The sequence below is a fragment of the Agelaius tricolor genome, unplaced genomic scaffold, assembly GCF_023055355.1.
Source record: "Agelaius tricolor isolate 1412-34295 unplaced genomic scaffold, bAgeTri1.0.p SCAF_29, whole genome shotgun sequence".
Lineage (NCBI taxonomy): Eukaryota > Metazoa > Chordata > Aves > Passeriformes > Icteridae > Agelaius > Agelaius tricolor.
The window spans coordinates 1131378-1159191 of NW_027269289.1; the positions used below are offsets into that span (position 1 = coordinate 1131378).

The window sequence follows — 27814 nt, forward strand, 5'->3', positions numbered from 1 at the left end:
TGGTGGCCCAGGCCTCATTACCATAATCTGCCTGGCAACAGGCCGCGGCGTCGCGTGCTGATTGGCTGAAACTCCTCCGCCAGCCACGGTGGGGCACAGAATTCCCCAAGGAAAGGCTTAGAGCGCCCAGGTCAGGGGGCTGAGGCGCCGGGGGGAGGGGGGGGCTGGGACGACACACACCCCGATCCGCAGGAGGGGAGGGGAGGGGAGGGGAGGGGAGCGGGGGGGGGGGGGGGGGGGGGAATGTCTTCTGCCCAGGTTTTTACTCTCACCTTCGGCTGCTGGCCGCCAATCAGAGCCCCTCTCTCATCCCCGCCAGGGATATCCTCGCCAATCAGAGCGCGCTTTTCATCGCGGCGCTCCGCCCCCGCACTGAGGGTGTGGGCGCCGCCAGCAGTGCCCCCTGCTGTGGGGTGGCGGGGGGGGGGGGGGGGAGGGGGGCGCCGCGCGCCCCCTGGTGGCAGGAAGGGGCAGGGCGGCGACACCTGCGACGTCCCACACTCCGAATTTTCCCGGACAGATAGGACCGGGCCCATTCCCCGCTCCCTTCTGGATAAGGAGGTGACTCCCAAACTTCTCGTGAAATCCCATCCGCAATGCTCTGCAGCCCCTTCAGCGCTATCTGGCAGGCCCTTGGAGCATAGTTACCTAAAATTGTGTCAAAACCAGTGGATTCCACTGGAATTTTACTTAAAGCTGAAATGTGAGCTATTAATATCTGTTGAAGGTCAACCCATGAGAAAATGCCCACTAAAGGGCTCCTTCTGCCTAAAACGTCCCTAAATAGTGCTCTAACAATTTTTTTCATGGTACATGTGTGTGAGTCCTAAATGTCTGCTCAAAGAAGGATAATACTCTTGTTCAAAAATGTAACTAATTGGTCATTCCAGTGTGGTTACTGCCATATTTGTGTTTAGTATTTATCTATTTGTATTATGGTGGCAAGGAAAAACATCCCTTTCTTATCACTCATTTGCCATTAGCGCACACTCGGGTAGCTCTTTAATCAAGTAGCACAGTAGATACTTAAGCCAGACAATCCCTGTGTTTAGGGCCTTTTCGTTTTATTCTAAATGGCTTCATGGACTGTGTGTAAACCACTGTTCACTGCAGTGTGGGCAGCTACAGATCCCTCAATGGGCCATTGTGGCCAACTGACCAAAGCCCAGGAGGACAGATAGGGGAAATTTGGGTTAAATATTAATCATTACTTTTACAGAACTGGTTTTGCTCAGTCTCTGTGCTGGGAGACCAGTGAGAGGGTCAGATCTTGGTGCCATTAAATGTAACTCTCCATTAGGTCTGTCTTTTTAAAACCTGGACTAGTCTTTTAAATTAAGAGCTGCTGTTGTAAATTGAAATCATCCCCTGTTGTAATGACCCCCTTCCAAGAGCAATCAAAATTTCAAAAACAGCCCAGAGATACAAATTTTCTAAATTGTGTTTATGAACTTGATATTAAAATGTTAGATATGGGTTTTAAACCTCAAGTCAGCAGAAATAGTTTAATTTAGAAGTTTGTTCATTTTTTTCCCCCTAACTATACTTCTTTACATCTCTGGGCAGTTATCTTAATTTAAATTGTGGGAGTCATGGAGCCAGTTTATTTCTCTGTCCCATAGAACCAGCTTCAATTTCATTATACTGTACTGAAACTTCAGGACAGCAAGGAAACACATAAAAGCAATCAAAACTGCTTTATTTCTTATAAATTTTAAAACCTGCATGTGTTACTTTTTTTAAAAAAATCAAAGTGTATTTTTATTTACGTTTTCCAAAAGTCTCCCTAACATTTTTGAAGACTTGGTGGCTCTACCACAAGAGCTGTAGCCCCATGGTGGAATACAGAACAGTGCCCTTTCCTGAAACAGGGCTCACATTGAAAGTCATTCCACAGGTAATTTTTTTTCCCTTTGTAGTCAAATTAGTGCAAGTTTGCTGTGGATGCACCAAAGCTGCCAGATGCTGGTCTGATTCATACCCTGCAGTATCCGGCATCTGATGTAATGCCTATTGTAATTCCCACATTTGATGTGTTGTTTCTGATGTTCCAGCACAGGCTTCGTTTCCCCCACAGCCTTGTGCTGGCAGAGAGAGAGGCCTTCACGTGAGGTTAATTTATTTATTTCTAATCTGCATAGTTCAAGGGTACTGCATGAAATACCCCTCTTCACCTCCAGTCTGGAAGGTGCTGTAACCCTCCTGAAAATCCTCCTTTCCCTGCTCAGCTCCCAGGCCATCAGATCCATGTCTCCATCCCTGCATCATCTCATTTGGATGCTGCTGCTGCAGCAATTTCTCTCATCTGACAGAAACCAGTTCTGCCTCTTCCCTCTGGTGACTCGAACGTTAATTTCTCCACTAGTTCCCAGATGGAAGCAAGTGTACTGACTGGCTTCTCCCCCCTTTTCAGATTCCAGGTAGAAAAGCACACTGGAACTCCACCCCATTTAATTTACTCATGAATATCTTTCTGCCCTCTTTTCCTTGGACCTCCTCACCCCTTCCTTTCACCCAGAAAAACCACTCCTAAGTCTCTGCCATAAAAAGAAGCCTCCCATACCTGGACCCTACTCCCTAAAGCTGCTCCCCAAGCCTCTCTCAGACCCCTAGACAGATTTTCTGGTTTTTCCCATCCATATGGACATTTCAGGTTTTGTTTGGGTTATTGGGTTTTTCTCCATGACATAATCCCATTTTGAGGAACATATAGATTAAATATGACAAAGAAAAATGCTCAAGTGCTCTAAACTCATTTGAGTTATAGAAGCAGCCACTGCCTTCCTGGTCCTGGTGACCTTCCAGTCTCATTCTGTGCATGACAAGTAGGTACTTAGGTCTAGATTCCTAAATTAAACTGCACATGGAATTGGGCTGTGCTTTGTGGCGCCCACTTCCCACCCTCATGCAAGTCAGCAGCTGGCTGTGATTTAAAACTCCAATTGAGAAGATGGAAGAACTTTAGCTCTGTCCCTGTGTCTGTTACAACCTGCTAAATTATAATGCAACTGAAATGTAATTACTTTTCCATCCCGCACAGAGAATACAAAATATAAATTCACTAGTTTAGAGTAAGCCACAATAAATTTAATTAAAATGGCCTCATGTAAAACACATACAAGTACAATAAAGTTATTTTATTTTGGTTCTCAGGATCACTCCTCCCCCCAAAAATTAGTCTGTTTTTTTTAAACATGCTGAATTAACCCCTTTAACTGCAAGAAAAAAAATGACTAAAACAAGTTTGAGGGTGTTGTAATAGTATCTACATCAACTCACAAATTTAAATTTTATTTTAAATGAAAAACATACCATAGCTGAAGCATTCACCTCATGCATTCACTATTGGCTCTCTTTTTGCCTGGTTTGTACCCAACCAAGTGGCATTTCTCTTCCAATGAGAAATTGTGCCTCCAAAGAGGCACAAAAATAAGTCAGGAAACAACTTGCATAATCACCCCGCCCCCCAATCCCCCTAATATTCACTGGTCATTTGGTAAAAGATACAGCAAGTTTTAGGAAAAGGCAGCTTTTCAGTTCACTGAAAATCTATTTAGCAAAGCTCTGCTGGGGTGTTGGGATAGGAAAAGTAAGTCCTGATGCCAAAATGCCTGCAGAGAAAATATTTTGCCCCTCACACACCAACATCTCCCTGACTCCATTAGAACAATATTTATAAAGGCAGCTGCTGCTCCTGATGATGCCTTGACATCCCATGGTTTTAAGGAGACAAATCAACTGGGAGCTTGGCATATCATAGCTTTTGCTGAAAACTGTCTCTTTGCAAGATTCTGCAGGGTTAGAAAGGGATTTTTCCTTCTTGTGCTCAGCTGCTCCTGTGGAGCCCCAGCCTGTCCTCAGGCAGCATGTCGTGGTTCCAGTCAGTCCAGTTTAGGCAAGAACAGTAACTCCAGTGCAACCCAGTTCTTCTCTGCATTGCCAGACTTGTTCATTCTTGGAGCATTTCCCAGAAATCTGTGCTGGACAGATGTAGTTCACTTTCAAATCCAGGTCAGCTACTTCTTTAGCTGGATTACTGTTAATTTAGTGCACACATTTCTTCTCTGGGAAGGATCTCAGCTACCATGATCCTGACAGCCCTAAACTGCCAGCACCCAACACTACCGGCTGATTTCCCACTGGAGTTCAGATGTCTCCATGACCCAGCCCTGGTTGTGTAGAAGCATTGTCATTAGTAGGAAATGATTTGTGCATCAACTGCAAAGTAAACACAGAGGGTGTTTGGGTTTCCTTTCCATTAATCAGGCCAGAATGACTCAGGAAACTCTCCACGCTTTTTGATATTTATGAGTTCACTAGAAAGCTAAATAAAGGTTTAATAGTCTCTATTAAAATTATTACTCTATTTAAAATTATAAAATTATTAAAATTATAGCGCATTATACAAGATTTCTAATTTTTCCAGAAGATTTGTCTCCAGCACTGGGAAAGGATTTGATTCAGCTTTTGACAGCCTTTTTCAAAATGTGGTGATGACAGTCAGCTTTCCTCCACCTCTGTCAGGAAAGAAGGGACCTTCAGAGATCTTCCTCCTGCTTCTGCATACATTTGGTAGATGAATAAAAGGGGCAACATAAAACCACATTCAGTGATAACTTATGGTAGATGTTTAGACAACAGCCACATTTTCTTTTAAAAAATTGTATTTTGAGATTTAATTTAGTACATGTACTAACTCTAGACTCTTGTTTATCTTGGCTTTTTATAGAAGAGCTAAAAGTAAGTCTCCTAGCTGGGAAAACTCTGTATCCTTTTTCAGGATGTATAAAGATAAAAATATTTTTCTGTCAGATGGTCAGTCTTTCTCCTTCTGCAGAAGTTAGAAATTAGAAGTCTGACCTGATGGATGTAGGAGCTCGCAGAGGGTTTCCAAGCTACCAAATCCTCTCTGTCACAGACACCTCAGTACATAACTTGGGCAGGCTTTCCCTGGTGAGAAACTGAGATGTTTATTCTTGCAGTTTTGAACAAGAAACTAAAAACATCATTGAAGACAAGTTGCTTCTTTTTTCTAAAGTCTATTTCTACTTATTTCATGCCTTTTAAGTAGGGTCTTTATCCTTACCCACAGTGTTTACTCTCCTGATGTGTTTATAGACAGCAATCACATCCTCACTGAGGTTTGTTTTGTCAGACTACACAAACCATGTTTCTTTTGTTTCCTGCTGTCTAGCACATTCCTCATTCCCAGCTGTCTACCGAGCCCTTCTGCTCTAGTGGGGCAACAGGGCTTTTACAGAGAAGATTTCATTACAGATGATGCAGTTCTAGAAAGTGATTGATTTTTAAGGGCAAAAAACATCCCCTGGGATAGCTCCAGCTCTTATCTAAATGTCTGGATGTCCAAGCTTGTGGAAATACTCACCAGTTCCCATTCCATCCTTCAGCACCTATAGAAGATAACTAAGGTTCATCTAGAGATGACATCCAGAGAGCATTCAAAAATACAGATCAGCAGGCAAGTTCAAGAGGACAAGGCAGACCTGAGTCCAAAATTAGAATCAAATTTGCATGTCATGATGGAGGCTGGTAATGAAAGTAAGACAAAATCCATTAGTAACTTACCTAATCTACAGCAATAGCACAGATTCAAGATCCATAGCCAGTTGCAGTTGATACTAAGCTAAAACCCAAGACTCCTCTAGAATTACTCAGACAAGAAGCAATGGCCCTAAACTTGGCTTAAGTAGGACTCCTGGGCTTGGGTCAGGGGGGATAGTCCCAAGTGAAGCTGTTTAGGATCAGGAGGATTTATTAGTGGCCTCTGAAGTCTTACTTAGTGGTGTACTGCTGCTCAGGTGTTAAAGGTAGATCTTAGGCCTGATTTAGCCATGGGTTCTTGGAGAAGTTGGTTTTGGCTTTTTTTTCATAAAGGTATAAATCGAGTCGGTCTTAAATCTAATATTTGTATTATTACCCTATTTGTTAACAGCTTATAGGACTGGTGCACAAAAAAGAAAATACAGTTGTGGTTGGATTTTTTTTCCCTTAATTTCAAGCCTTTACTTACCATGGTCTTAGGTTATTCTTTAATTTTTTATCATAACATTTTAAAAATTAGGTCTTTGGAAAGAAAAACACTGCTGACATTATCTTACAGCATTCTGAGATTTTAAGAAACCCCCCTTATGGGCGGCCTGTGGGTGGGGTTGTGTTGTCACCACTTGGGGACTGGGGTTTCCTGTGTGAGTTCTGACCGTGCAGCAGGTGCTGTCTGAGCAGACCCTAGGACTGGTGTCATTTTGGACTACATTCAAAGTATTTTTGCAGCATGGTTCTTTGCAGTCGGATGTGTCCTTCAAGAGGGTAGTTGTCTGGGTAGAAGAGAAATGTTTGTTTAGTGAGTGATTAGCTTAAAAGGAGGGAATGTTTTCCAACTTAACTGAGTTGGAAGTTAAGTATATTCCACCCACACTGTAGACAGGTATATGAATACCTTTGAAAACACCTGGTTTAGGAGAACAGGAGGAATCAAATGGAGCAAGTGCCAGGATTTTGCCAGGGAGTTAAGGCTGCCTTATCTCTGAAGCTGATAAAAACCAAATGATATCATTCCAGACAGCCATTAAGATTGAAGCTGCGGCCTCTGCCTCGGTGAAGATGGCTACAAATAAGAAACTTCTGTAGTCACACAGACAGGAAAAACATAAGATTATGCTGTTCAGGGGGAAAGCACAGACCTGCCCAGAGCAGGGAATGCTGTCAGGGCTTCTGCTGTGCTTCAGTCAAACACTGGAGGAAGGATGCAGATACCGTAGCCTGGGAAGAAATAACAAATTTGCTTCCCCAAAATCTTTTAGTGAACAGAACATAACCTTTTGAGCTAGTCTTTTTTCAGGAAATAATCTTCATTGTCAAAGTTCAGGTGATGTTATCCAGGTGCACCCAAATGTTATGTATTCCAGGTGTGCCCAGGCACCTGGCAAGCCTGACCCAAAACAAAAGTGCTTTTTTTCAAAGCAGCAGATTTACATGGTTAAGTTAGGACAGGACTTTGCATTTCTCTGTTATTATGGAATTGTTAAACTGTTGCTTTGAATTCCTGTAACTCCAGCCTGCACATAGTGGAAAAATTCCAGATTTGCTTGCCTGAGCATGAGGCTGCAGTTCACAATAGAAGATTTGCTGCAGTTCCAGCTGATAGCGCGGTGTGTCCTGCATCATGTTGGGTTTGCTCTGCCTGCTCTGCCTTCATTTTGCAGGGATCCCCCTGGAGACTTGTTTCCAGAGTTTTGCTGTTAGAATACAACTGGTATTTCACAGGGCTCTTAAATCTGTTTACTTGGGAAGACTGTCTCTAAAGCCAGTATACCCCACTGGGAGCTCAGGCAGGATCTGGACTCTTCAAGTTTATCAAAAGAGCCCAGACATTGATCCCTAATTTCCAAAATGTGCTGCTTAGTACATTTGCCTGAATAATAGAGCATGGTAATAGCAATGGCACTTCTCAAGGCAAATGTTGAGTATTTTTAATCAAGAAACTTGGCAGCTGCAGGCCCAGTCCCTCAGAAGCTGATTTTTACACTGAAATGTTGTTGCCACTGTAGTAAGATTATCTTGAAAGTTATTCTTATAATTGCTGAGGTATTCAGGAAGGCAAAGAACAGGAATAGGCCTAAGATGACAAGGTCATTTTTCACTACTTGGATCAGTTTAATATGGGCTGAATCAATCTCTCTGGCAAGTTCTGTTTCACTCAAGAATACCCTAAAAGTTGAATGAGCTGCTTCACATCTTAGTGGTTCTCCTCAACCTCAAAAGGTTGTAAATGCACAGAGAAGCTGTGGCTGCCCCATCCCTGGAAGTGTTTATGGCCATGTTGGATGCTCCATGTTGGAGCAACCTGGTCTAGTGGAAGGTCTCCCCTGCCCATGGAAGGGGTGGAATGAGATGGGCTTTGAGGTCCCCTTTCAATCCAAAACATTCTGGGATTCTGTGATTTCCTGTATTCTTCTTTGCACTGAATTCCACATCCTGGCTCCCCTTTTCTGCTCTTTCCTCATTAATTCCCTGCAGAACTTTTAGGAACTGTGCTGGTGATGCTGTTTCTCTTTTTTTCCCATCACTTACCTAGTTTTATTTTTACCTGCTCACTTCCTCTTTTAGTGTAGAAAAAAGTATTTAAAAACTCTTATTTAATTTAGTATAGAGCAACTGTAACATAGCAAAACCACACAGAAGGTGTAATGAAGACTAAATGTCAATTCAATATTTTTGTGACACCTGCTGGGAATTTATCTCCTTTCAAAGTTTTTCTCCAGGTTTTATTTCACAGCTGACATGTTGGTTGATAACAGAAATATGAAATAAAAAGGAATGAAAGAGCCCTCTGCTGTACAGAATACTGACTTCTCTTGGCGTGGAACACTCAATAGTGAATCATGCAATTGTTAAAAAGCTATTGACAAACATTGGAGTTGAAGGTGGCAAAAAGACATAATGTGCCATATTTTTCCTTCCCTGACTTTAAAGAAACATCTTCCCAACAAAGACAACAACTTACCTAGCCATAAACTCATTTGAATCTTATTTTTCATTGCTGTACTTCTTGGATTCTCCTTTGGTAAATTATTTCCTGCCCCATGCCAGATGCTGTTTCCATTCACAATGAAGTAACAGTCCTCTGTGAGTGATATCATAGTACCATACCACAGTCCTTATTGTGACTTCTCAAACTTACCACACTGAAATATGTTCTTTGTTGATTGTTTGGGGACTTTCAGATCTAGGGTTTGACTGAAGTCAGTCTAACAACAACAACAACAACAACAACAACAACAACAACAACAACAACAAGAGAGAACAGAGCCTGGAGAAATTGGACAGTTTGCAATATGCAAGAAAAACATGGAAACAAAAAGAAGGGCAAAACCAAAAAGTTTGACTCATTGATACATTCTTGTACTGACAGAGGGAAAGCTTGAAATAAGTCTTGTGTAAGTCATTGTTTTTTAGGTTTTGAGGTGGTACAAATATTTAATTACTGACCCTGCCAAGAGATCTACCCATGTGCTTTTTCTAGATGATCCAGCTGATGCTGGATCAGTACATGGTGCTGGCCAGGGGAACACCTGGCTTGGGGGCTGCTCCCATTTTACCACCTCACATGTGCTTCCTGGCCAGAGCTCTGCACCCATGTGCCAAAGGAAGTGTATCCAAATACAAATAATTTCTATTCTATTTCTATTTTCTATTCTATTCTAGTCTATTTCTATTTCTAATTTCTATTTCTATTCTATTTCTACAAATTATCACCCTGATCCCAGGTTTACACCTTTCTAAATATAGACAAGGAACTTTGCAGTTGCCTGCTGTGATCTGTATTTTTTATCTCATGCTGATGCACTTCCATCCTTTGCTGGGATAAGGTTTATGAAAACTGGTGGATGTGTTTTTGCCAGTGTCTGTGTGCATACAAGTGATTCTTTTGAAGGGTTATGTACAGATATATGTTCTAGAAGACAGAACAAATGGAAGGAATCTGGTTGAGTTACTTAAGTTCTGATCATGCAAGGATTGGAGCACTCTGAATTTTAACTACAGATTAGAGTACTTGCATCACCAGGTCCCTGTAAGGTTGCAGAGGTGTATCTGTGTGTATATGTGTTTAAGCATAAATTGATCTAAAGACATAATTATATATACTTATTTTCTCCCCTGTTAGAAGTAAAATAGTAGCTGTGAAAAAGAAAGGGAGATGGAAGACTTGTGCAATTGATTAGTGAACATTGATTTAACATCTTTGCTAAGCAGCTTTTTTTTTTTGATTGCTTTTTAGCCTTCTCAGTTGACAAAGAATTGGCAAATGGGCTTGCCATCCAGCTGTATTTTCAGTAAGTATGGAAAAGGTCTTGTTAGACATCTTAACAGAAATGAGGGTGTTATTTATATACCCAGCAAAATATTGATGTGTTTAAATATGCTGAGCTATAAGATTTTAGAAAATAGAAAACATGGTCAAAGTTTGCCTTTATTGTTGTCCACTGAGACTGTACCAAGTAGTACACTGAGGAAGAATTTAGCCAAAAGGAGTTTTGAGGGAAACTATTAAAATACAGGTAAATGAAGATATCTGCTGACCCTAAGAATCTGCATTCATGTGGCAAAGGATTCATTCTCACACTGCAATGCTTTCTGATAGATATTTTTGTATCATCATTTCCCATTTTAAATTAAGTTCTTAAATCCCAAAGGGGAATTAACTACCATCCGTTTGCATTTTAAAGTGAAAACTCAAACCTCAATAGAGTGCTCTACTTAAGACTCCTTTTCTATAACTTAGCCAATGAGCTACATTTTGGTGGAGATCTTGGGGAGTCAACCAAGTGACTGGGACAAGGCAGGAATGCCTAGAGTTGGAGGAAGCCTAGTAATTTGCTTCCAAAAACACTGAATACACTGATATCAGTGTGAAGCTCTCCTTCAAAATGGTGTTTTTCATTATTGTGGGGCAAAGTGTCTTTAATTTTGGGGGAGAAAAGGGATCTTCAAGCCCTGGCAAGCTTTGAGTGGCGAAAGATGCAGGCTGTTCTCTCTTCCTATGAGGGAAAGTCATGGTAAAATAAAAGGAGCAAGTTCAAATTCAGCCTTTTGCAAGATATGGGAAAAGACTATTGGAAAGTTGCAGAACAGAGACTTAGTTAAAGATCTCTCAGGAGCTGACTCAACTTCTGTGAAAATGTGATTCAGAAAGAGGCTGTTTTCCCCCTCAGGCCAAGTGTTTGGGGTGAAAGGTGTAGGCGGCCCTCTCCACCCCCTTGGAGACACTGGGATTCACTTCTACTTACATGTCCTAGTTCTTTTCAGCTGTGTCCTGCTCTTTGCCTTTATTCAACTGACACTGACTTCAAATACATGTATTTCTGTATTTCTTATCACCAAGAGAACCTATATTCAAACTTCTTGCTGCTTTGGGAGTTTAAAACCTGCCAAAGCACTGCTGCATCTCACTTCTTGTGGCCCTCCAAAGAACTCTGTTTCAAAGGTTATAAAAACCCTGGAGCCAATATGAAGCATTTCTCTTGAATGAGTTTGTAAGTCAATAGAGCCCTGGGTGTATTTGGAGCATTGAAATAAAGAACTTGTAGAGCAAGGTCTGCAAATATGAATTCCTGTGACTGGGAATTCCTGTATCCTACTGATTTTCCTCCGACTATCAGTGGAAGACCAGGTTGCTGCTCAGAAAAGACCCTACAGCTCCTTCCCAATGTCGGGTCTGGTAATAGTGCTGGAGGCAAAGCTGCAGGTCCTGTGTCTCCAGGTGTGCATTTCGAGCACCTAAAATCAATATTCATGTGTTGAAATAAGAAGGATGACTCGGTGTTTGAGAACTGTGAGGCCCCAATGATTGTAACAGGAAATGTCTTAATATTTGTTTAAATAGAATGATTCAAACTGCAGCCTTCTGTGCTGATACCAAATTAAAGTAAGGAGGGGATTTTTGAAGCTATTCTGCTTTTAAGTGCAACAGGGAAAAAAAAAAAACACTTAAAGGTACCATGCAGCTGATGGAAAACTACAGTTCCCAGTAATTTGTATTATCAGACATGATGTGTCTCCTAGACATTTTAAATTCCTTATTGCCTGTTCCTGTGTCATAAATTCCTCATACACCTTGTTCTTGCAAACTGAGTAACTGCTCAAACAAGTGATTGGGGGTGAAATAAAAGGTGACTTTGGTGTGCCGTGAAACAGCTTGTTAGCACAGGCAATTCCATGAGGCCTGATGGAACAGATGCTGAATCAGACCTGATTGCAGAGGGAGGAATCAATTTTTTGCTGTTGAATTACACTTATCTTCAAAGATGCAAATGATTCCACATTTATTCAGCAGGACAAGTCCTGAGGTTTTTATATTCCATGTTGTTCATTGCTGTGCCATTTGTTATGATGATTTGGCTTTTAATCTACCAATGAATACTGAATGAAGAATTAAATCATGAATCAGATCTCTTCTGTTACTTGCCAGTAACACAAGCCATTTTTATTTTCAATTTCAGGTTTCTTTTACAGTAGAGGACAGAAATAAATTATGAGTGAAAAGAAGTTAAAATTATTCTTCTCAAGCAAGTCTCCTGTATCAATGCTTAATCCTTCCATTATGTCTGATGTCATTAATCATTCTACTGTAATATTTGACACAATCATTTGTGGGACAAATGAGGATCTAATATAAAAGCTGCAATAATACTGACTTATGTGGAACTGCAGCTAATTATAACATATTTGAATTTTCATCTTTCATTAAAGACCTCTGTAAAATGAACAACCTTTCACACTGCTGAAATGACTGAGACAGGAAAGCAGAGGAGGGGCGAGGGAAGAAACATCCAAGGACAACAGGAGAAATCTCAGCACCGTAATGAGCCAATATCAGTTGTTGATAGATTCTTTTTAATTGTGGGCTTTTTCTCTTTCAGACGTCTTCTCTACCACAGCTGTGGGACTCAGCTTATTTAGGCTGGAATGGTTTGGTTGCTTTGATTCATGAACGACTGACTCTGCCATCTTCAGAGGTTAAACATTGCTTCAGTCTTCACAGGTGGACTAGAAGAGATAAAGGAGACAGGATGCCATTGCAGGATGATATGTCTCATCAAGCAAGAGGATGAGAGTTCACTAAATATTTTCTGCAAAGCAGCCTCTCCTTCCTCTCTCCCCACCGCGTCTTCTCTGCGCCTTTACTTGTAGACCTCTAGAACCTCAATTTTTTGAGTTCTCTCTTGAAGTGTCACGTTCAATGTTTGGGTTCAGTTCCTTGGAGAAACATCAGGCATTGCTCTGCCTTGAGATCCTGCCAGTGCTCAAAGCCTCGGATCCATCTGTAGAGAGAAAATGAGCAGCATAAATTCCCAGTTTGTATATTAGCTAAAAAGGTGGCTAGTGTCTGCTATTTTTGTTTTTGGGATCCTCAGTCTGAATGTGGGCTCATTACTCTATTGAATTATATATCAGAAGTAATTTCTTTTCCTGGAAGTGAATCCTACATACGTGCAAATCTATTCCAAAACGGATTCCTCCTGTCTCTCAGATGTTGCTTTTGCCTTGGATAGTTTTCAGAAAAACAAATTGTCCGATTAAGTTCACCAATGGTTTTGCCCCCCATCTAGAAATGACAGGAGATCATAGATTTAGCACATTTTCTGGATGCTGAGATTCATATGCAGAGTGTTGAAGGAGCAGCAGCTTTCCTTAGCAGCCACTCTCTTGTGCTGCCCTTAAGCATCCTGGATTAATGCTTAAGGGCAGCATTTTTCATTTTCCAATGCAATTGAACCTTTCTGTGCTGGTGCTTCAGCAAAGCTGTAATATCTCCAAACCTAACAGAAGGGTTATTTTGAAGTTTTCAGTTACAGGAGTATTAATGCCAGGCTTGTTTCCTCAACAGTCTGTTATATGCTGTAGGCAAGGACTGTGCTGTTTGAGGTGAATACAGCACACACTGCTGTGCAGATCTGCCCACTTCAGATATGTCAGTGGAAGCCAGATGAATGACACTGTTTCAGGCATGGACCAGAGCAGTGGGAAAATGGCTAGCAAGAGTTAAGGGTTTATTGGTATAATGAAGGGTAGATTTTCTCCCTTCCTTGCCAATCCCTTTTAAAGAAGTCTCTGAGCAGAAACAAAGGCTTACTGTCCACCACCATTTACTGTGTAACTTCTTTTCACAGATTTCTGTGCTGGTTTTCTCACGTCTGCAGTTTTTCCATTTATCCCTGTTTTTATGGTATGACCCCACTTGCTATGCATCTGTTCTTAGTTATTCTCCATCCTTTCACTCTTCTAAACCTCACTGTATTCCTCTAGAAATCACCTTTTTGTTTTTAAGCTCCTGTCTGCCTCTCAATGTTTCTGCATTTTTTGTTACCATCTTTCTATGGAGCATCTTTGTTCTCACTGTATATCTTAAGCCCAGTTTCTTCAGCAGTTTCCTTCATCTCACTGCTGCTGGACTTCCTACATCTTGTCCCCACTGTGTCATTTTGAGTCACAAATGGAAGGCTGAGCTGCAAGGCTGCAAGAACCCTGGACTTCCATACAGAAGTGCTGTAGCCAAATACAGATGTCCAATCCCAGACGAGGCTGGCAACCTTCTAATGTTATTTTTGAGTCTGGAGAAAATTTATGTCCCACAGGCACTTAAATAGCTGGATGTTGGATCAAGTTTGAGTTGGCTAGTAACAGTTTTGCATTGCTTTCTGCCCGTTACACAGCCTTGATGATAGGTAGAGGTCTTGCCTGAAGGGCAGGATGGCTCCAGATGAGTTGGGGCAGTTAGGTGGGCATCATTTGTGCACTATATTTTTCCTAGAAGCACTGCTTAGTATTTCTTATATTGCTGAATTGTATTCAGCGGTAGTACAATTGGAGTATGATTATGATACCCCAGTAATAAGCAATAGGGAGTTCTTTACTTAATCCCACCACATTCTTAAGTTGTTTCTAACTTCAGTTTGCATTCTACCTCCTAAAATGCAGATTGACTCAATTCTACCTCTGCAAGCTCTACCTTGCACATACCTGTCACACAGAACTAGTACGAATGATGCGATCCCCCTTTTAAATCTTCAATCAAATTTAGCTGTATAGGATTACAATTCACTGGTTAGACTAATATTACACTTTAATTTCAGGAATTCAAGAGAATGGTGGGAATCTTCAAAGATTTCCTCACTTCTCCTGAACTCATTCTCCAGGTACTGAAAGGATCTCAATTCGTAAGTTTTGTAAAGTTGCTGCTTTAATGAGAGAATTTAATGGTACCAGGTGCATTCCTTGATGACTTCTGTTTGCTCTTTTTATCATGAATTTAACATTACTCTTTCAGAGCACATTTTTGCAATCACAAATATGCTCTTTTTGTTTACACAATCATGGTCTTGCAAGTGAAAAGGGGCAGAGATGATCACTTGAAACATTTCTTACAGAATAAACATTGGCAGCCAAAGGTGAGGATGAGATTCTCAGTGCTTCATTAGCCCAGATGTCCTGGAAAAGGCACTAAGAGCTCCAGAACTTGGGTAAAACAGGATTCTTGGAAGTAAATGTAAGCTGTCGCCTACCTAACAGGTTTAACAGCAGCAGAGGTGTCTTAGGGAATGCTGCAGCCTTGGAGCATTGATTCAAATTGGTGCTGTTGTCACAGGCAACAGACAAGTACCAGTGCTCATGTGAAACAGACCTCTGCACTGAATTAAACACGGCCATCATGTCACTATGCCTGCAGTGACCTGTGTGGACAGGTGGCTGAAAAAAGCCATCTCCAAATCCTTTCCATGCTAAAAGCCTTTGTGTTTTTTCCAACTGATGGAATTCCATTTGCATCTCGCTGGAGGCTCTTATCTCAATCTCTCTCCCTGCCATCCTGCAGTCATATGAATTTAGTTGCATGTAGAGCTCCTGATCATCACCAAGGAATGACCAAGGTCTTGGAGATAAAACCTTTTTTTCTGGGGACTTTTTGTCCTGGTAGGACTGATCTCTCTGTATGAAAGGAAATGTGTTATTCTTCAAACTTTCATTTCTCACTTGCTTTTTAGGCAGTGAACTGAGCACTGATGGCCTTGGCTCTTGAAGAGGAATATCCTGTGTTGCAGCCTCACCGCAGGACTTCAGCTCTAACACCCTGGTGTATCTACAGTTCAGGACTAGGAGCAGGTGAGGATGCAGGTAAGTTTGTACCTCATACTTATCAGAGAGACTTCTCCAAGAGTCACCAGATTTAAAGTTTTTCAGAAAAACAAGGATCACACTGTTGGAGTCAGTGCTGTGAACATAAATTCTCACCAAGCACTATGTAAATATTAAAAGTAAATAATTTTATATAGCACTTTAAATACTATATAAATTCAACCTTGAATGAAAGTCCCATCCCAAAGATTTATAAAGAACTTGTACATTTTAGACTGGGGAAAAAAACCATCCCTCCTTTTTAAGTAAAGGGAAAAGCCTAACTCAGAATTGTCTTGTTATTTACTTCTGTATTCATATTGCACATTAAAATACTTACATAAAATGTATCAGTTTTCAAAAGCAACTTGTTACTCTGTTTTTCAACTGAACTTGGCCAGACTAAAAGGAAAATTATATATGCCAGAGGACTGCAGTAAAAGAGATTTAAGGGTTTTCAAATAGTGTAAGAAAGAGACTGTAGTAAGTGACCAGTGGAACAGTCAGCAATTTTAATTAAAACAGGACTGCTTATTGATCTGTCATACAGATTTACCCCATCTGCAACATTTCAGCAATGTTCCTATTTCAGAAAACAGCACTTGTAAGAGCCAGTAAAGAATATGGAAGTTAAGAATGGAAATGTTTTGTAACTGGGACATTCTGTGCGAAGATCTTTTTCCATCCCATTTAAGCACCTTGCATATCTTCACACAAAAATGAAAGCAAATATATGGAATCTATACGATAGTCTATCCTCGTCTAGTGGAAGGTGTCCCTGCCCATGGCAGGGGCCAGGAACGAGATGAGCTTTTCCAACCCAAACCATTCTGTGATTCCATGATACTGCTTTTCTAACTTAATGCCAATGGGTTGACTGCACATCAGTGTGAAAAAAAATCCATCAAGTCTAAAATATATTGGTATTTTTAAAGATCTCATGTTCTTGAAACAAGTGGGATCTTTAGCGGTTGCATCTTCAATGTGGTCATTTGTCATCCCTGAGCTGACTGACCCACATTTCCATTGGGAAAACCAAGGAAAGTACTAAAAAGAGGCTAATAAATGCTCTGCACACATATGGAAGGTCTGTGGTATCAGCAACTACACTTGGTAGATCTGCTTTTTTCCTGAAGGTTTTGCTTATTTGAAAATTCTAATTATTTTAAATTTGCATTTTTAAAGTAACATGGTGAAATTAAAATACCCTTGATGCAATTTGGCACAAAAACCTGGTTTTAAAGCCAGAAATATGTCCTGAAATAGCAGCACTAGCAGTGGCAGAACATCTGCACTGGAAGAAACTGCTGCTGTGCTCTGATTCAAAAGAAACACAAACTGAAGGTGGTGATGGTGATGTGTCTGTTTTTTACTTAAACACATGCATGTTATTTAAAGTTTATGGAGAGCTGTGCTGTGTTTACTGAGCAGCTTGTGTAGCAACACATGTGATGTCTTCCAGGTAGTGTCTGGTGAGCACCTGGTGTTGGCAGCAGGATGAAGCCATCAAGATTATCGTTCTTATCGTTCAACAGCTGTATTTTAAGAAAAAAAAATAAAGAAGGACCTATGTATTGAGTTTTATTATGAAACCCAAATGGCTGGGAACTTGATGCTTGCACATGGGTCGAGAGCTTTGAGAAATTGGGGATAGATGTAGAGACGGTTTTTTGAGTGGGAAACATCATTGTTTTATTTTTAGATGAGGAAAACGCCTCATTAGGCTTTTATTACCCCAGAATGTTCCTGCTCACCGCAGTGGTGAGGTGAAGCGTTTAGCGTACAAATGGCCATACAAGCCACGGCCTTTTCCGGTGCTCGCTATACGGAGTTTTTCCTCGGGCCTGGCTTCTGTAGCAGCCTGATGTAGCAAGGCCCGACCACGCCACACCCAACCCTGACTGTCCCCCCACGGTTCCCGTCAGCCCCGGCAGCCATTTTCCGCCGGGGGGCAGCTCCACCCGCCGTGCCCCTCGTCCCATTGGCTGCTAGCGTTGCGGAGGTGAGGCTAGCTGCCGCCTCTCGATTGGCGCGTGCGGCTGTCACTCTAGGCGGAGGCGTGGCCTGGCGAGGCGGGTCCCCGCAGGGGCGCTGCGGCCGCAGTTGCGCTCGGGCGGCGGCGGGTGATGGCGGCGGCGATGGGCTCCGCGATGTTGCCCCTCCTGGCGCTTCTCGGGCCCGCGGCCGCGCTCGCCGGATACATCGAGGTGTGTGAGGGGTGCGGGGGAGGGCTCCCCCGGGGTACCCGACGCATAGGCGGGAGGTAATCGGGATTCGGGGTGTCTCGGCTGGTGTGGAGCCGCCTGGAGATTGTCCAGCGTCTTTGAGACCTTCCCGGGGTGGTGAGTTCGTATTATACCGGTGTTTTCGCGAAAGCCGTATCCCTCAGGCCGCTCATCTGGACGGGAAGCTCCGTCTCACCGGGATGCTTGGGGCTGTTTTTTTGGGGACGTGACCTCGGCATTCTTGGCACGGGAACAGGAGCGGCCAGCTTCAGATGGGTCCAGAAGCATTGAAGACTGTTAGAAGGCTATTCCCTAGAGAAGAATCTCGATTGAACGAATCCATTTGGTTGATGATGGATCCAAAATAAATCTTTGCGTTGGAACTGGTACCTCGGCATTCGGGGAAGATGCTTCAGCCAAGTGTAAAGGCTATGCATTTCAAATAGAAATGGCTTAGATGCCCATAGGAGTCTGTGTTTGTATGTGTGTGTATACATAAATACACACGTGCGCACACATAAACGAGTATATATTACTTTTGTATGTACGAAACGCGTATTGTATTTGCATATATGAAAATAACTGGACAGAGGAAATTCCAGCTTTTTCCTAAATCTAAAAGCTCAGTGTAATCTAGCTCTCCAGACAACAAGATGAGTAGGAGAAAATCTTGTGAGTTTAAAAACTTGTTACTATAACTTGTCTTATTAGAGGGAAGGAGCAAAACAAGGATCTAAGTATGTGCTGAGTTTGAGAAATGGCACGTAAACAGAGTTTAATAATCTACGCCTGAATGTTGTTTGGAAATGCAAAACAGCTGCATCAGTCTTGTGGAGGTTCTGGGTTATTTAGGGCTGGATAAAGAAAAGGCTGGTGGCTGTTTGTTAATGGCTTGATTTGAGAGTTTACAGTAAATTTTAGCAAGCTTGGTTAAGCAGAATATCTACCTTAGGGTGATGCAAAAATCTATTGCTCTAAGCTGGTGGCAATTCCTAACTGGCAGTGAACTTGGATATTTTTAATATATGTTGTATGAAATTGGTCTGGTCCGTGATTTCTGCTTGTTTGGTTGCTATTGAGGAATACTATTCCACATACTTCGTACCAATCTTTCTGTTAAATTTCTGTAAATCAATGGGACATGGTTGATAACTATTTGTGGAACAACTCGTGGGGAGGTTATCTTGCAGGAAGGATGGTGGAGCTGCTCTGAGGGCATGGAGCTAATGCCCAGATCAGGTTCCTTGGCATTGCCTTGGTGGCAGGGGACTGTCTGATGCTACATCCAATCTCTTGCACCTGTTTGGCAACTCCTCCAGCTGTAGGTCACTTCCTCTCTTACATCCGAGACAAATTTGGCTGCTATGCATATCCCTTCTGGAATCTGCTGCTTAGGAACATGTGCCATGAAAAATCTGCTTGGAAAACAAATCTAGCTGTCACTTTATTCCGAGGCCTGGTGGTGTCTGTGTGATGAAACAGATCCCAAGTTTTGCCCGTCCCAGGACTGGCAGAGAGGGAGAGTGGCTGTGTCACGTGTTGACACGCCAGGAGGGGCCAGCGGCCCCAGAGAGGGGGTCTCACTGACCTTTTAGAGAAGGATTAAAATGAAAATCTTCCTGCAATTCAATTTGCTTCCTCTGAAGGCATGATAGCCGCCTTCGTCTGCTGGCATAAAATGTCAACTGTGGCATTTTAATCCTTATTTTTGCTGCATTCTTTCCCATTGTCTTGTCGGTGGGGGACTGCAGCTCTCAAGTCTTTATTGCTGTCAGATTTGCTCAAGAACCACTCTTGATGCAGAGAGAGTGGAGATTTACTTCCTACTTTAGGAAGTAAATGGTTTTGTTCTGGGTTTACACTGAGGTCATTACTGGATTTTACCAGCTAATGTGATGAAAAATATGCAAGCAATTGGTTTTTTTAAATAATCAAGATGTCATTTGAAAGTTATGGAGAACATGTAACAATGTCTGCAGTTATTAGTTCAGCTAGATTGGCATGGTCCCATTAGGTGGATTTTCTGTCTCTTGATTATCTTAGCTCCCATTCCCTGTCCCTGGAACACCCAGTAATCTTCTTATGAACTACAATCTGTTTTTCTTTCTGTGCAGGACAGAGCAAGGGGAGTGGCAGTTTATTTTTTTCTCTTAAATTATTGTATCTGAACTCTTGACTAGGGCGTTCCCAAGGGTTGGTGCTGGTGACAGTCGTTCTCCCTTTCAGATCACAGTGTGGGGATGGCTGATAACCTCTGACAGTCTCTCTTCCAAATGAATATGAATAGAAGAGTTTAGAGAAATCATGGATCCCAGCAATTAATGTGTTTCTTTCCATAGCCGTATGTGTCTAAATTTTGCTTGTTTTGATTGTGAAGTCCCCAAGAAATTCAAACAGGACACTGATGCCAACTGGAAAAAGAAAATAAATCTATGCTAATTAGATCTGTATTCCAATGATAAACTACTTCTGCTGTGCCCTCAAGACCTTTGAAGGTGCAAAGATTTTTTTTATTACTTGACCTTTTTGTGTAATCAAATTGAAGGCAATGCAGACTTGATACGGCTTTATTTTTAATAATGTTTGATATTTTTCCAAAGCTCTCTTGTATGCTCGCATCTCTTACTGCCTGCTCAAGTCACCAGGATTTGGGGGAGAGGGGAAAAAAAGGGTGTGTTTTGCAGCAGAATTTCATGCTATTATTTTTGTCTCGTATTGCTTAAATTCTCCCTGACAAAAATATCAGCCTTGTGCCATTTCTGCAGACCTTGGGGACTTCTAATTGCCTGCGGCATCGAACAAAGAACTCCACCTAGGGAAATTTCCACTTCGGTGTTTGAGTTCTGAGCAGAAACAGCTCAGGAAAATTCCAGTCTTGAGCCTGTGGCCTTTAGTTTGCTCTCAGTTCCTAAAACTTTGCTTCCTGGTGTTAGGAAATACAGCTTCCTATGAAGGTGATAATATGCAATGCTTCTTCTAAGCTTCAGTAAAAGCTCCTCTGAAACAAAGATATGGAAATAAAGCAAATCTGATACTGCGGGGAGGCTCTGGATTTTCTGCTGCATTGTAGGATGGCACATGATGATAAGTGCTTCTTTTTGGAGGATGCCTTCAGCTCTCCTTGTTTCACCTGTGAAATAATTATCACCTCTATTAAATGTTATTTAGGCATTAATAGCTCTACCAGGGATTGAATGACTTTTTTGTTAAAGTGGTCGTGTCATCACCTGCCGGTAACTCAAAAACTGTTCTGTAGGTGGCTTTAGCTGTATTATAATTACGCACTGCTTCTCCTCCAGCTCCTGGGAGTCCAGGGAAGGATTAGTGCAGTTCCCTGTGCTCTGCTCCAGTTGTGCTTCTCTCTAGATGTGCCTTGTAAAACTTCTGCCATTGCTTTTCCCTGTGTGTGTCTTGGAGGTGTATGGGCTCAATCTTGGAAGAATAAGCCACTTGATTGCAGCCTCTGCTTCTACACATGTACTTAAACCAAAGCCTTGTTCTTCAGCTGAAAATTCAAGAGAATTACACCATCCCCATCTATTTCTTGTTAGAAGGCAAAGCCTTTCCCTTTCTTTTTTTACACTTTGGCATTTTGCACTCTGCTCTTTAACTCCTCAGGCTTTCAAAATTGATGCAATCCCTCGGGCTCTTGCTCTTGTGCTTCTTCTGTGCAGTAAAATTTGGTGTCATTGTTTTTAAGTTCAGGCAGTCAGCACCTCTGAAACACGGTGTTAATTTAAGATGATACTTGCTCTTAATTGGAAGCCTTTCAATATTCACAATGGCCTAGAAACCCTTCTGGTGAGGCTCTTAATTCAGAATTGTACTTGAAATTGCAAGATTGACCCCCTTTTTTTTTTTTTTCCCCTCCAAACTGTTGTCTGCACCCATTATGGGCATGTTCTGCTTTCTCTACTTAGAGTGTGTTTATCACAGTGAAATGGCATCTCCTACTGCAGGTTTTACTTGCTGGGTATCTTAAATGGAGTATTTAGGGCTTTGTGACTATGCATTAAGTATATTAATGTTATCATTTGCTTTTGGATATTTTCCTTTTTTTGGAAAAGGATTTTTCCTATAGGTGCCAATAAGTCTCAGGTTTATAGGGAGAAATGGGTTGACAACATTGTGCATAAAAATTTACGATTTTTCCATATGTAGATATATACTTATTATGTGCTTACTAGTGTGAGTTACAAAGTAGTAAGAAGAAAGATGTCAGTAAATTGTCAGGTTCTTTTTATTGTGAATTATCCAAAATGACATGTTTTTTCTGGTTTGGAAGGGTTGATGGCTCCTCCTCAGATACAATAGGATAGAAGTAACTTTAGCCTGTTAATACTGTTACTTGTATAGGGCAAGTGGCTGGTGCTGTAGGAGCAGCGCTCTAGCTCCTGAGGGGCAGTGCACAGGGAAAAGTGCATTTTGGGACGCATAATTTGGCTGGGGTTTTCTTTGAGACTAGTTTCTTAACATGAGATTTGACTTTTTTTAATTTATGAATTTCTGCAGCTGTAAGCAGGGAGATATATATACATGCATGCACACACATTTCACATGGAGATCTAGCTTGTGAATGACAGTCTTTTTTTTTTTAACTTGTTCAGCACTAGATTTACTACTTCCACCTCCATCTGTCTTCTCAGTTTCTCAGTTGGAGTTAAATATATATTTGTGATTGAGTGTTCTCTAAGCTATTCTATCTTATGGGAGGGCATGGAAAACCTATGTACCAAAGAATACAGAAGTACAATCCACCTTTTAGCCTGGCTTTTAAGTGTCCATTGGTTCTAATGCTTGCTCTGAAGGATTGATGTTTAAAATGCAAAATTCTGTCTTTATGTGCATTTGTAGGAGCTTTAAGTTACAACCTAAGATGAATGATCAAAACACCAATGTTCTGCAAATGATGTTAAATTAATCTCCCTGGCAGCCAAACCTAGCCTGCTTGGCTTTATGTAATCAGGTGTCCACCTGATCAGGAGCACATGTGGCTAAGCTGCTTACCAGCTTTTCATTTGGAGGTATTACAGGGATGTTTTGTATACAGCCAGCAGGGAAAAGGATGTACTCCTTATTCTTGAAAGATCAACCTGTAGATGTACTAAATTGAGTTCTAACTCCATGTTGTCGTGTTTGCCTGCTGTGGTAATGCTCTTGTACAAATGAATGTATTGCAGATCTTCATTTTAGTTTATTTTTTCAATAGCCTCCTAGTCACTCTTAACTAGTGTGCACAGTCAAATGCTGCTGATCTCTGTGGCATTTGGTGATTTATTTCGCTTTCCATTTTCGCTGGTGATAATGGTAAGTCAAATCACATGTTGGCACTCTGTTTCCTGAGGGAAATTCACTGCTGGGTGAGGCATAGTAGAGAACAAAAGGCTTTCTGGACTATAGGCAAGCCTGGTTCATGTGCATTTCATCTGATTTAGAGGTTTCTCTTGGCGAGACTGGCCCAGTAGTCTCCAGTAGTCTGTGAGGACTGGTGCAGCTAGACTATCATGATGTTGGAGTGTTTACTGCAAGGATAGTGGTTTTGAAACCGCTTGAGCTGGTTTTTTCCTGATGATTTGTTTCTCAAAATGACTCTGTTGGGCTGTGCAGTAACATCTGTTGGCAGTGGTTTGAGGGAATTCTTAGTTCTCAACCTGCAGATCAGTGGCTGCTTAGAGAGTTCAGTCTAATCTTCTTTGCCGGTGCTTTCTTGGGGGGTTCCTCCTCTGGACCTTCAAAAGTCTCACCAGTTATTTCTAGTGCTAGGATTTCCTGCACAGGTGAGCTGTGGGGTAGAATGCTGTGGCTAGACAAGGCCTTCAGTTGATGAAGCAGGGTCTGAAGTTTTTCCATGCAGTATGTGAAGCTTATGGAAGAGAAGCTTATGGAAGAGACAAGTCAATAATTGTTTGGCTTGGATGGCTTCACTGTGCTTTGAGACTAACGGAAGATCATTATCAAATGATGTCTTTGAGCTCAAGTTTTTCAAACTATCAAGTACGAAGGGTATTAAAATTGTCAGTATAACTTAGATGCAGCCTGAAAAAAACCCCAACGAAATCCACAGAAGGTGGGAGCTGTGCCTTGGTTCCCAGTTGTGCTGGAGAAGCTTTGGGGTAAGGCACTGAGTCATTGGTGTGTTACAGCTGTTGGCAGTGTCACTGACCTGTGGTATCATGCCGAGGTGCAGCAGATGATAAACGTGCCTCAACAGTCAGATCCCAGGCTCTGGCTCTGTGACAGGGATGCATTTAGGTAATTTCATACAGTAAGCTTCTCTCTAACAAAATTATAGCAGTGCAAAGTGTATTTTGATCCAGGTCAAGGACGGGGACAGGCAGACACTCACAGGCACACCGAGCTGGCTGAGGCCATGCTTTACTTGACTATAACAGCAGGTTGATATTCAATGAAATTTCCATTTAAAAGTAGCTAATTGTCATCTCCTTACGGATAACTTCATGTTTAAATAAATGCAGTGCTTAACGTTGAAAGTTCCTGTTCTCATTTAGGTCTCTTTTCCTCCAACAAATGTTTTCTGGTTATGTTATGTTTTCAAACGTGTGAGCTGTTCTGAGGTGAGGGTCAGGGGGTTGGCTTCTTTCAATTCTTGCATTAGTGAGAATTTTATTATTTTATTCATGCTCTACTATAGTAGAGCTTGTGTTTTCTCATGAAGATGTTGTGTTTGGGTTCTTGAACCCATCACTACAAACCTCTAAATGGAGCCAGTGAGGTGAACTCAAAAATCTTCATCTGGTGATGATGTTGCAGAGATGAAACAGAGGTTTAGCAAACTACTTGGTATTTTCCAGGAGTTGCCTTATGCTAACTTCAGTACTGAGATGCTTAAATCAAAAGCCAAACATTTGCATTTTTGATCTTTGGGGGTTTCTTTAAAGGCTCTTATGTTATTTTTAGCTCCAGCTTCCTGCCAAAAGCTTTGTTCCTTTTATTTTAGATTTTGTGTTGATGAATCCCACTAGTTATGATGTCATTGCATGGTGTGAAATGACAGCAACAAAAAGAAAAATCTTAACCCATACCATCTGTTACAGTAAATATTATGCAGTCCCATTTGATTCCAAGCGGATTTGGACTGCATATTTACAAGAGAAGCTGGTCTCTGCTTAGATGTATGGTACCCTCTAGCATAAAGCCTTTAATCACCAAATTCTCTATATGGTTTTGGATTTGACATGACACATTGCCAGGTCTAAGTTTAGTTGGTTTTTTTATCAGTGTTTAATCTTCTGTCATTCATATCAGGCCTAGTAACTTGCCAGAAATGGTCCTAGAGGAATCTGCATGAATTAGGATAATTCACTAATACCAAGCATTGGTTGACTTCTTACAGTGGTCATCTTACAGTACTTGTGGCCTGAAATAGAGAGGGGCAGATTTGCTTTAATCTCATAAGTATTCTTCTCAAAGATTAAATGCAGAATGTTGATTCAAACCTGTGGTTAGTGCTCCCCGAGAGTGTATTGGCATTTGCATGTGTCTTTCCCTGCATCATTTATCAAAGCCCTCACTGAAGAAATTGAATTTGATAGGTGTTTTATTTTATGCTGCAAGATCACAAACATGTTTAGAAAGGCTAAAGAAGTATGAAATGGTGTCAGGATCCAAGCAGAGCACGGAGCCTGCCTTAGCAGCCTTGGTCAAAGATGAATTCTGAAACGCAGGGTACAGCAGTGCTTGTGCATGAACTGAAATGTGCTGCCTGCCAGGAAAAAAGGAAACTGAGAAATTGTTGAGGGTGCATGTTATTGTGGAAACCAGTTATTACTCTTGAATGGAGCAGGATGCTCTCAACTCCCATTTGGACTTGGGATAAGATTTAAGTGCCTCCGAGTAGTTTGAGTTGCAGGGTTTCAATAACCACTTCATTTCCAGAGGCTTTAAGTAAAGCCTCAGTGCTGGAAATGTCAGGCAGTGGAGAAGGTTTTCCCTTGGTAACCTGCCAAAAAAATGGAGATTTTGCATTTGCAGTGTATTGATGTATTAGAACTCAGCCTTTGGGCATGGATGGACATGATGCTGTGGCTTATCTGGGCAAGACCCAGATCCCAGGAGTTGCTGAGGGAATTCTTGAGGGGGTCACAAATGAAGCTGTGGTGCTCCTTTGAGTGTGTGAAGTTTGGGCTTGAGACAGAGCATTGTGTCACTGCAAGAGACACTGGGGAAAGAAGGGGGGACAAAAACATGTTCCTGCCCCTGTCACTCCTGATAAATGCTGTCTTGTTCAAATTGCATCAATACTTGCCCTGCAACAAAGCCAGTCAGTATGTGGATGTCCTGTTAAGGGTATAACCACTTTCTCGGAAGCAATTTTCCAATAGCTGAGGCAGAGATGGATGACCTCCCAGAGCAAAGGCTAGATGGGGTGGAAGGATTTGCACTGCTTTATGCCCGCCTTGTCTTTGTGGGCTGGATCACAGCTTGTCACCTGTTCTGTCCCTCTCCTCCTGCCTATGTGCTTATGCACTTTTTGTCTTTTTTTCATGGTATACACATTTGAGTTTGTGAATAAGAACTTGCACTAATCACAAGAGCTGAAACCTATTACCTGTGTTTGAATCCATAGTGCTATGTTTTATGCGTAGTGTTTTTAAATTATCCTTAATTTTAAATCCTTGTGTCTTGCTGCAGAGTATATCTTTGTTTCTCAGGTTAGGAGACCAAGAAATAAACATAAACCAGCTGATCTCTCCCTGCACAACAGGTCCTTCCCTTTGCATCCTGGCTGCCAGGAAGAGGAACTAGAAGAGCTGGATTCCTCACATAGCAGGGCTTTTAAATGGCAGGAAATCTTTTTTCAAATTTGCTAAAATGTAAAATCCACAGTACAGACAAAAGGGATTTTGCAGTTGAGACTGAAATTTCTGGGTTTGGATAGATTTGTTGCGCTCAATTCTACTGAGCAAGCTTTTGCAACTTGCTTTGCATGGGACTTAGTGTGATGAGGAGAATATTTTTCAAAATATAACTATGAGAGGCTTTCCACAGAGCATCTACAGCATGTTAATTCCCTCTTTCACTGCAGGGCCCTGAGTAGAATGCAGCATTGTAGTCCTTTTGTAATAGATGCTGATGGATTTCAGGAGCGGTGCTGTTCTAAAATGGCCACTGTCATACTTTTAGTGGTGTGTGTGCAAACTGCAAAACTGGTACTCCAAGGAAGAATATTATGGAGACACCCAGGAAAATTTTGGGCTGCATGCTTCCTGTGTAGCAGAGACATGAGGAGCACTGTTTTCCAAGACCCTAAATGGCTTTTTGCTCCAGGCAAAAGCAAAGATGATTTTACTTCATTTGCTTTGCTGTCCTTGATTTCAATTTGGCTTTTTGAACTTTTTGCCATTGTCTTTAAAGATTTTTGCAAAAAATCTGAATCATTATTCCTCATTATCTAAGTGGCTGATAGCATTACTCATAATCTTCTGTTGTTTTATTTATTAGGCTATGATTCTTACATTTATTTTTTTCTTATAACTGGGGGCATAACAAACATTTAGCCACAGCTGGCAGCAACATTAACTAAGATAGGTTTAATGTGCTAAACTTTCAGCAGCTCTTCCCCTGGTGTTGACTTGGAGATGCATTGCCTCTGAAAGTCCTTTGTCTTTTTTTAAGAGGATGCTGCTGACCTGCTCTAAGCTGTTTCTCAGCTCATAAAAGAGGGCTGATTTTTGCTGTTTATAACAGCAAGCTTTAGATACACCAGATCAAGCAAAGCAGAGATTTCTTTTTGGTTTATAGTATTTGCCTTGGAATGACTGCTCTGCCTTGAAGTCGCTCTTCAGATAGGCCTCTGAGCAGCATCCATCTCAGTCTCTACCTACAACATGTCCAGGATGATGCTCTTCACTGGTGAAGGGGATTAAAATAGTCATTAA

At 41.6% G+C, this 27814-nt stretch overlaps 2 protein-coding genes and 1 long non-coding RNA gene across 11 annotated transcripts in view; 2 read left to right on the forward strand and 1 right to left on the reverse strand.

Moving 5' to 3' along the window:
- The window catches only part of PRDM10 (PR/SET domain 10), a 45974-nt gene extending 45598 nt beyond the window's left edge, over nucleotides 1–376 (reverse strand). Inside the window, exon 1 of one of the 3 annotated variants that reach the window (XM_071449508.1) lies at nucleotides 273–376. The gene's annotated coding sequence lies outside the window, so the exon portion shown is untranslated. Of the gene's footprint in view, nucleotides 1–21; nucleotides 107–272 lie in introns of those variants that run through there. The other 2 variants (XM_071449516.1, XM_071449509.1) reach the window with 2 other exon arrangements.
- LOC139600921 (uncharacterized) lies at nucleotides 5–17254 on the forward strand. Its single transcript, XR_011682714.1, has 4 exons — nucleotides 5–130; nucleotides 9800–9854; nucleotides 15561–15690; nucleotides 17153–17254. It is a non-coding gene; the product is annotated as an uncharacterized lncRNA (long non-coding RNA).
- Nucleotides 17255–17739: 485 nt separating this feature from the next.
- Nucleotides 17740–27814, forward strand: part of APLP2 (amyloid beta precursor like protein 2) — a 49285-nt gene continuing 39210 nt past the window's right edge. For all 7 annotated transcript variants that reach the window (XM_071449778.1, XM_071449782.1, XM_071449779.1 and 4 more), the window contains exon 1: nucleotides 17740–17897. In XM_071449778.1, coding sequence (XP_071305879.1) covers nucleotides 17817–17897 — 81 coding nt within the window. In that variant the 5' untranslated portion in view covers nucleotides 17740–17816. The remainder of the gene's footprint in view (nucleotides 17898–27814) is intronic.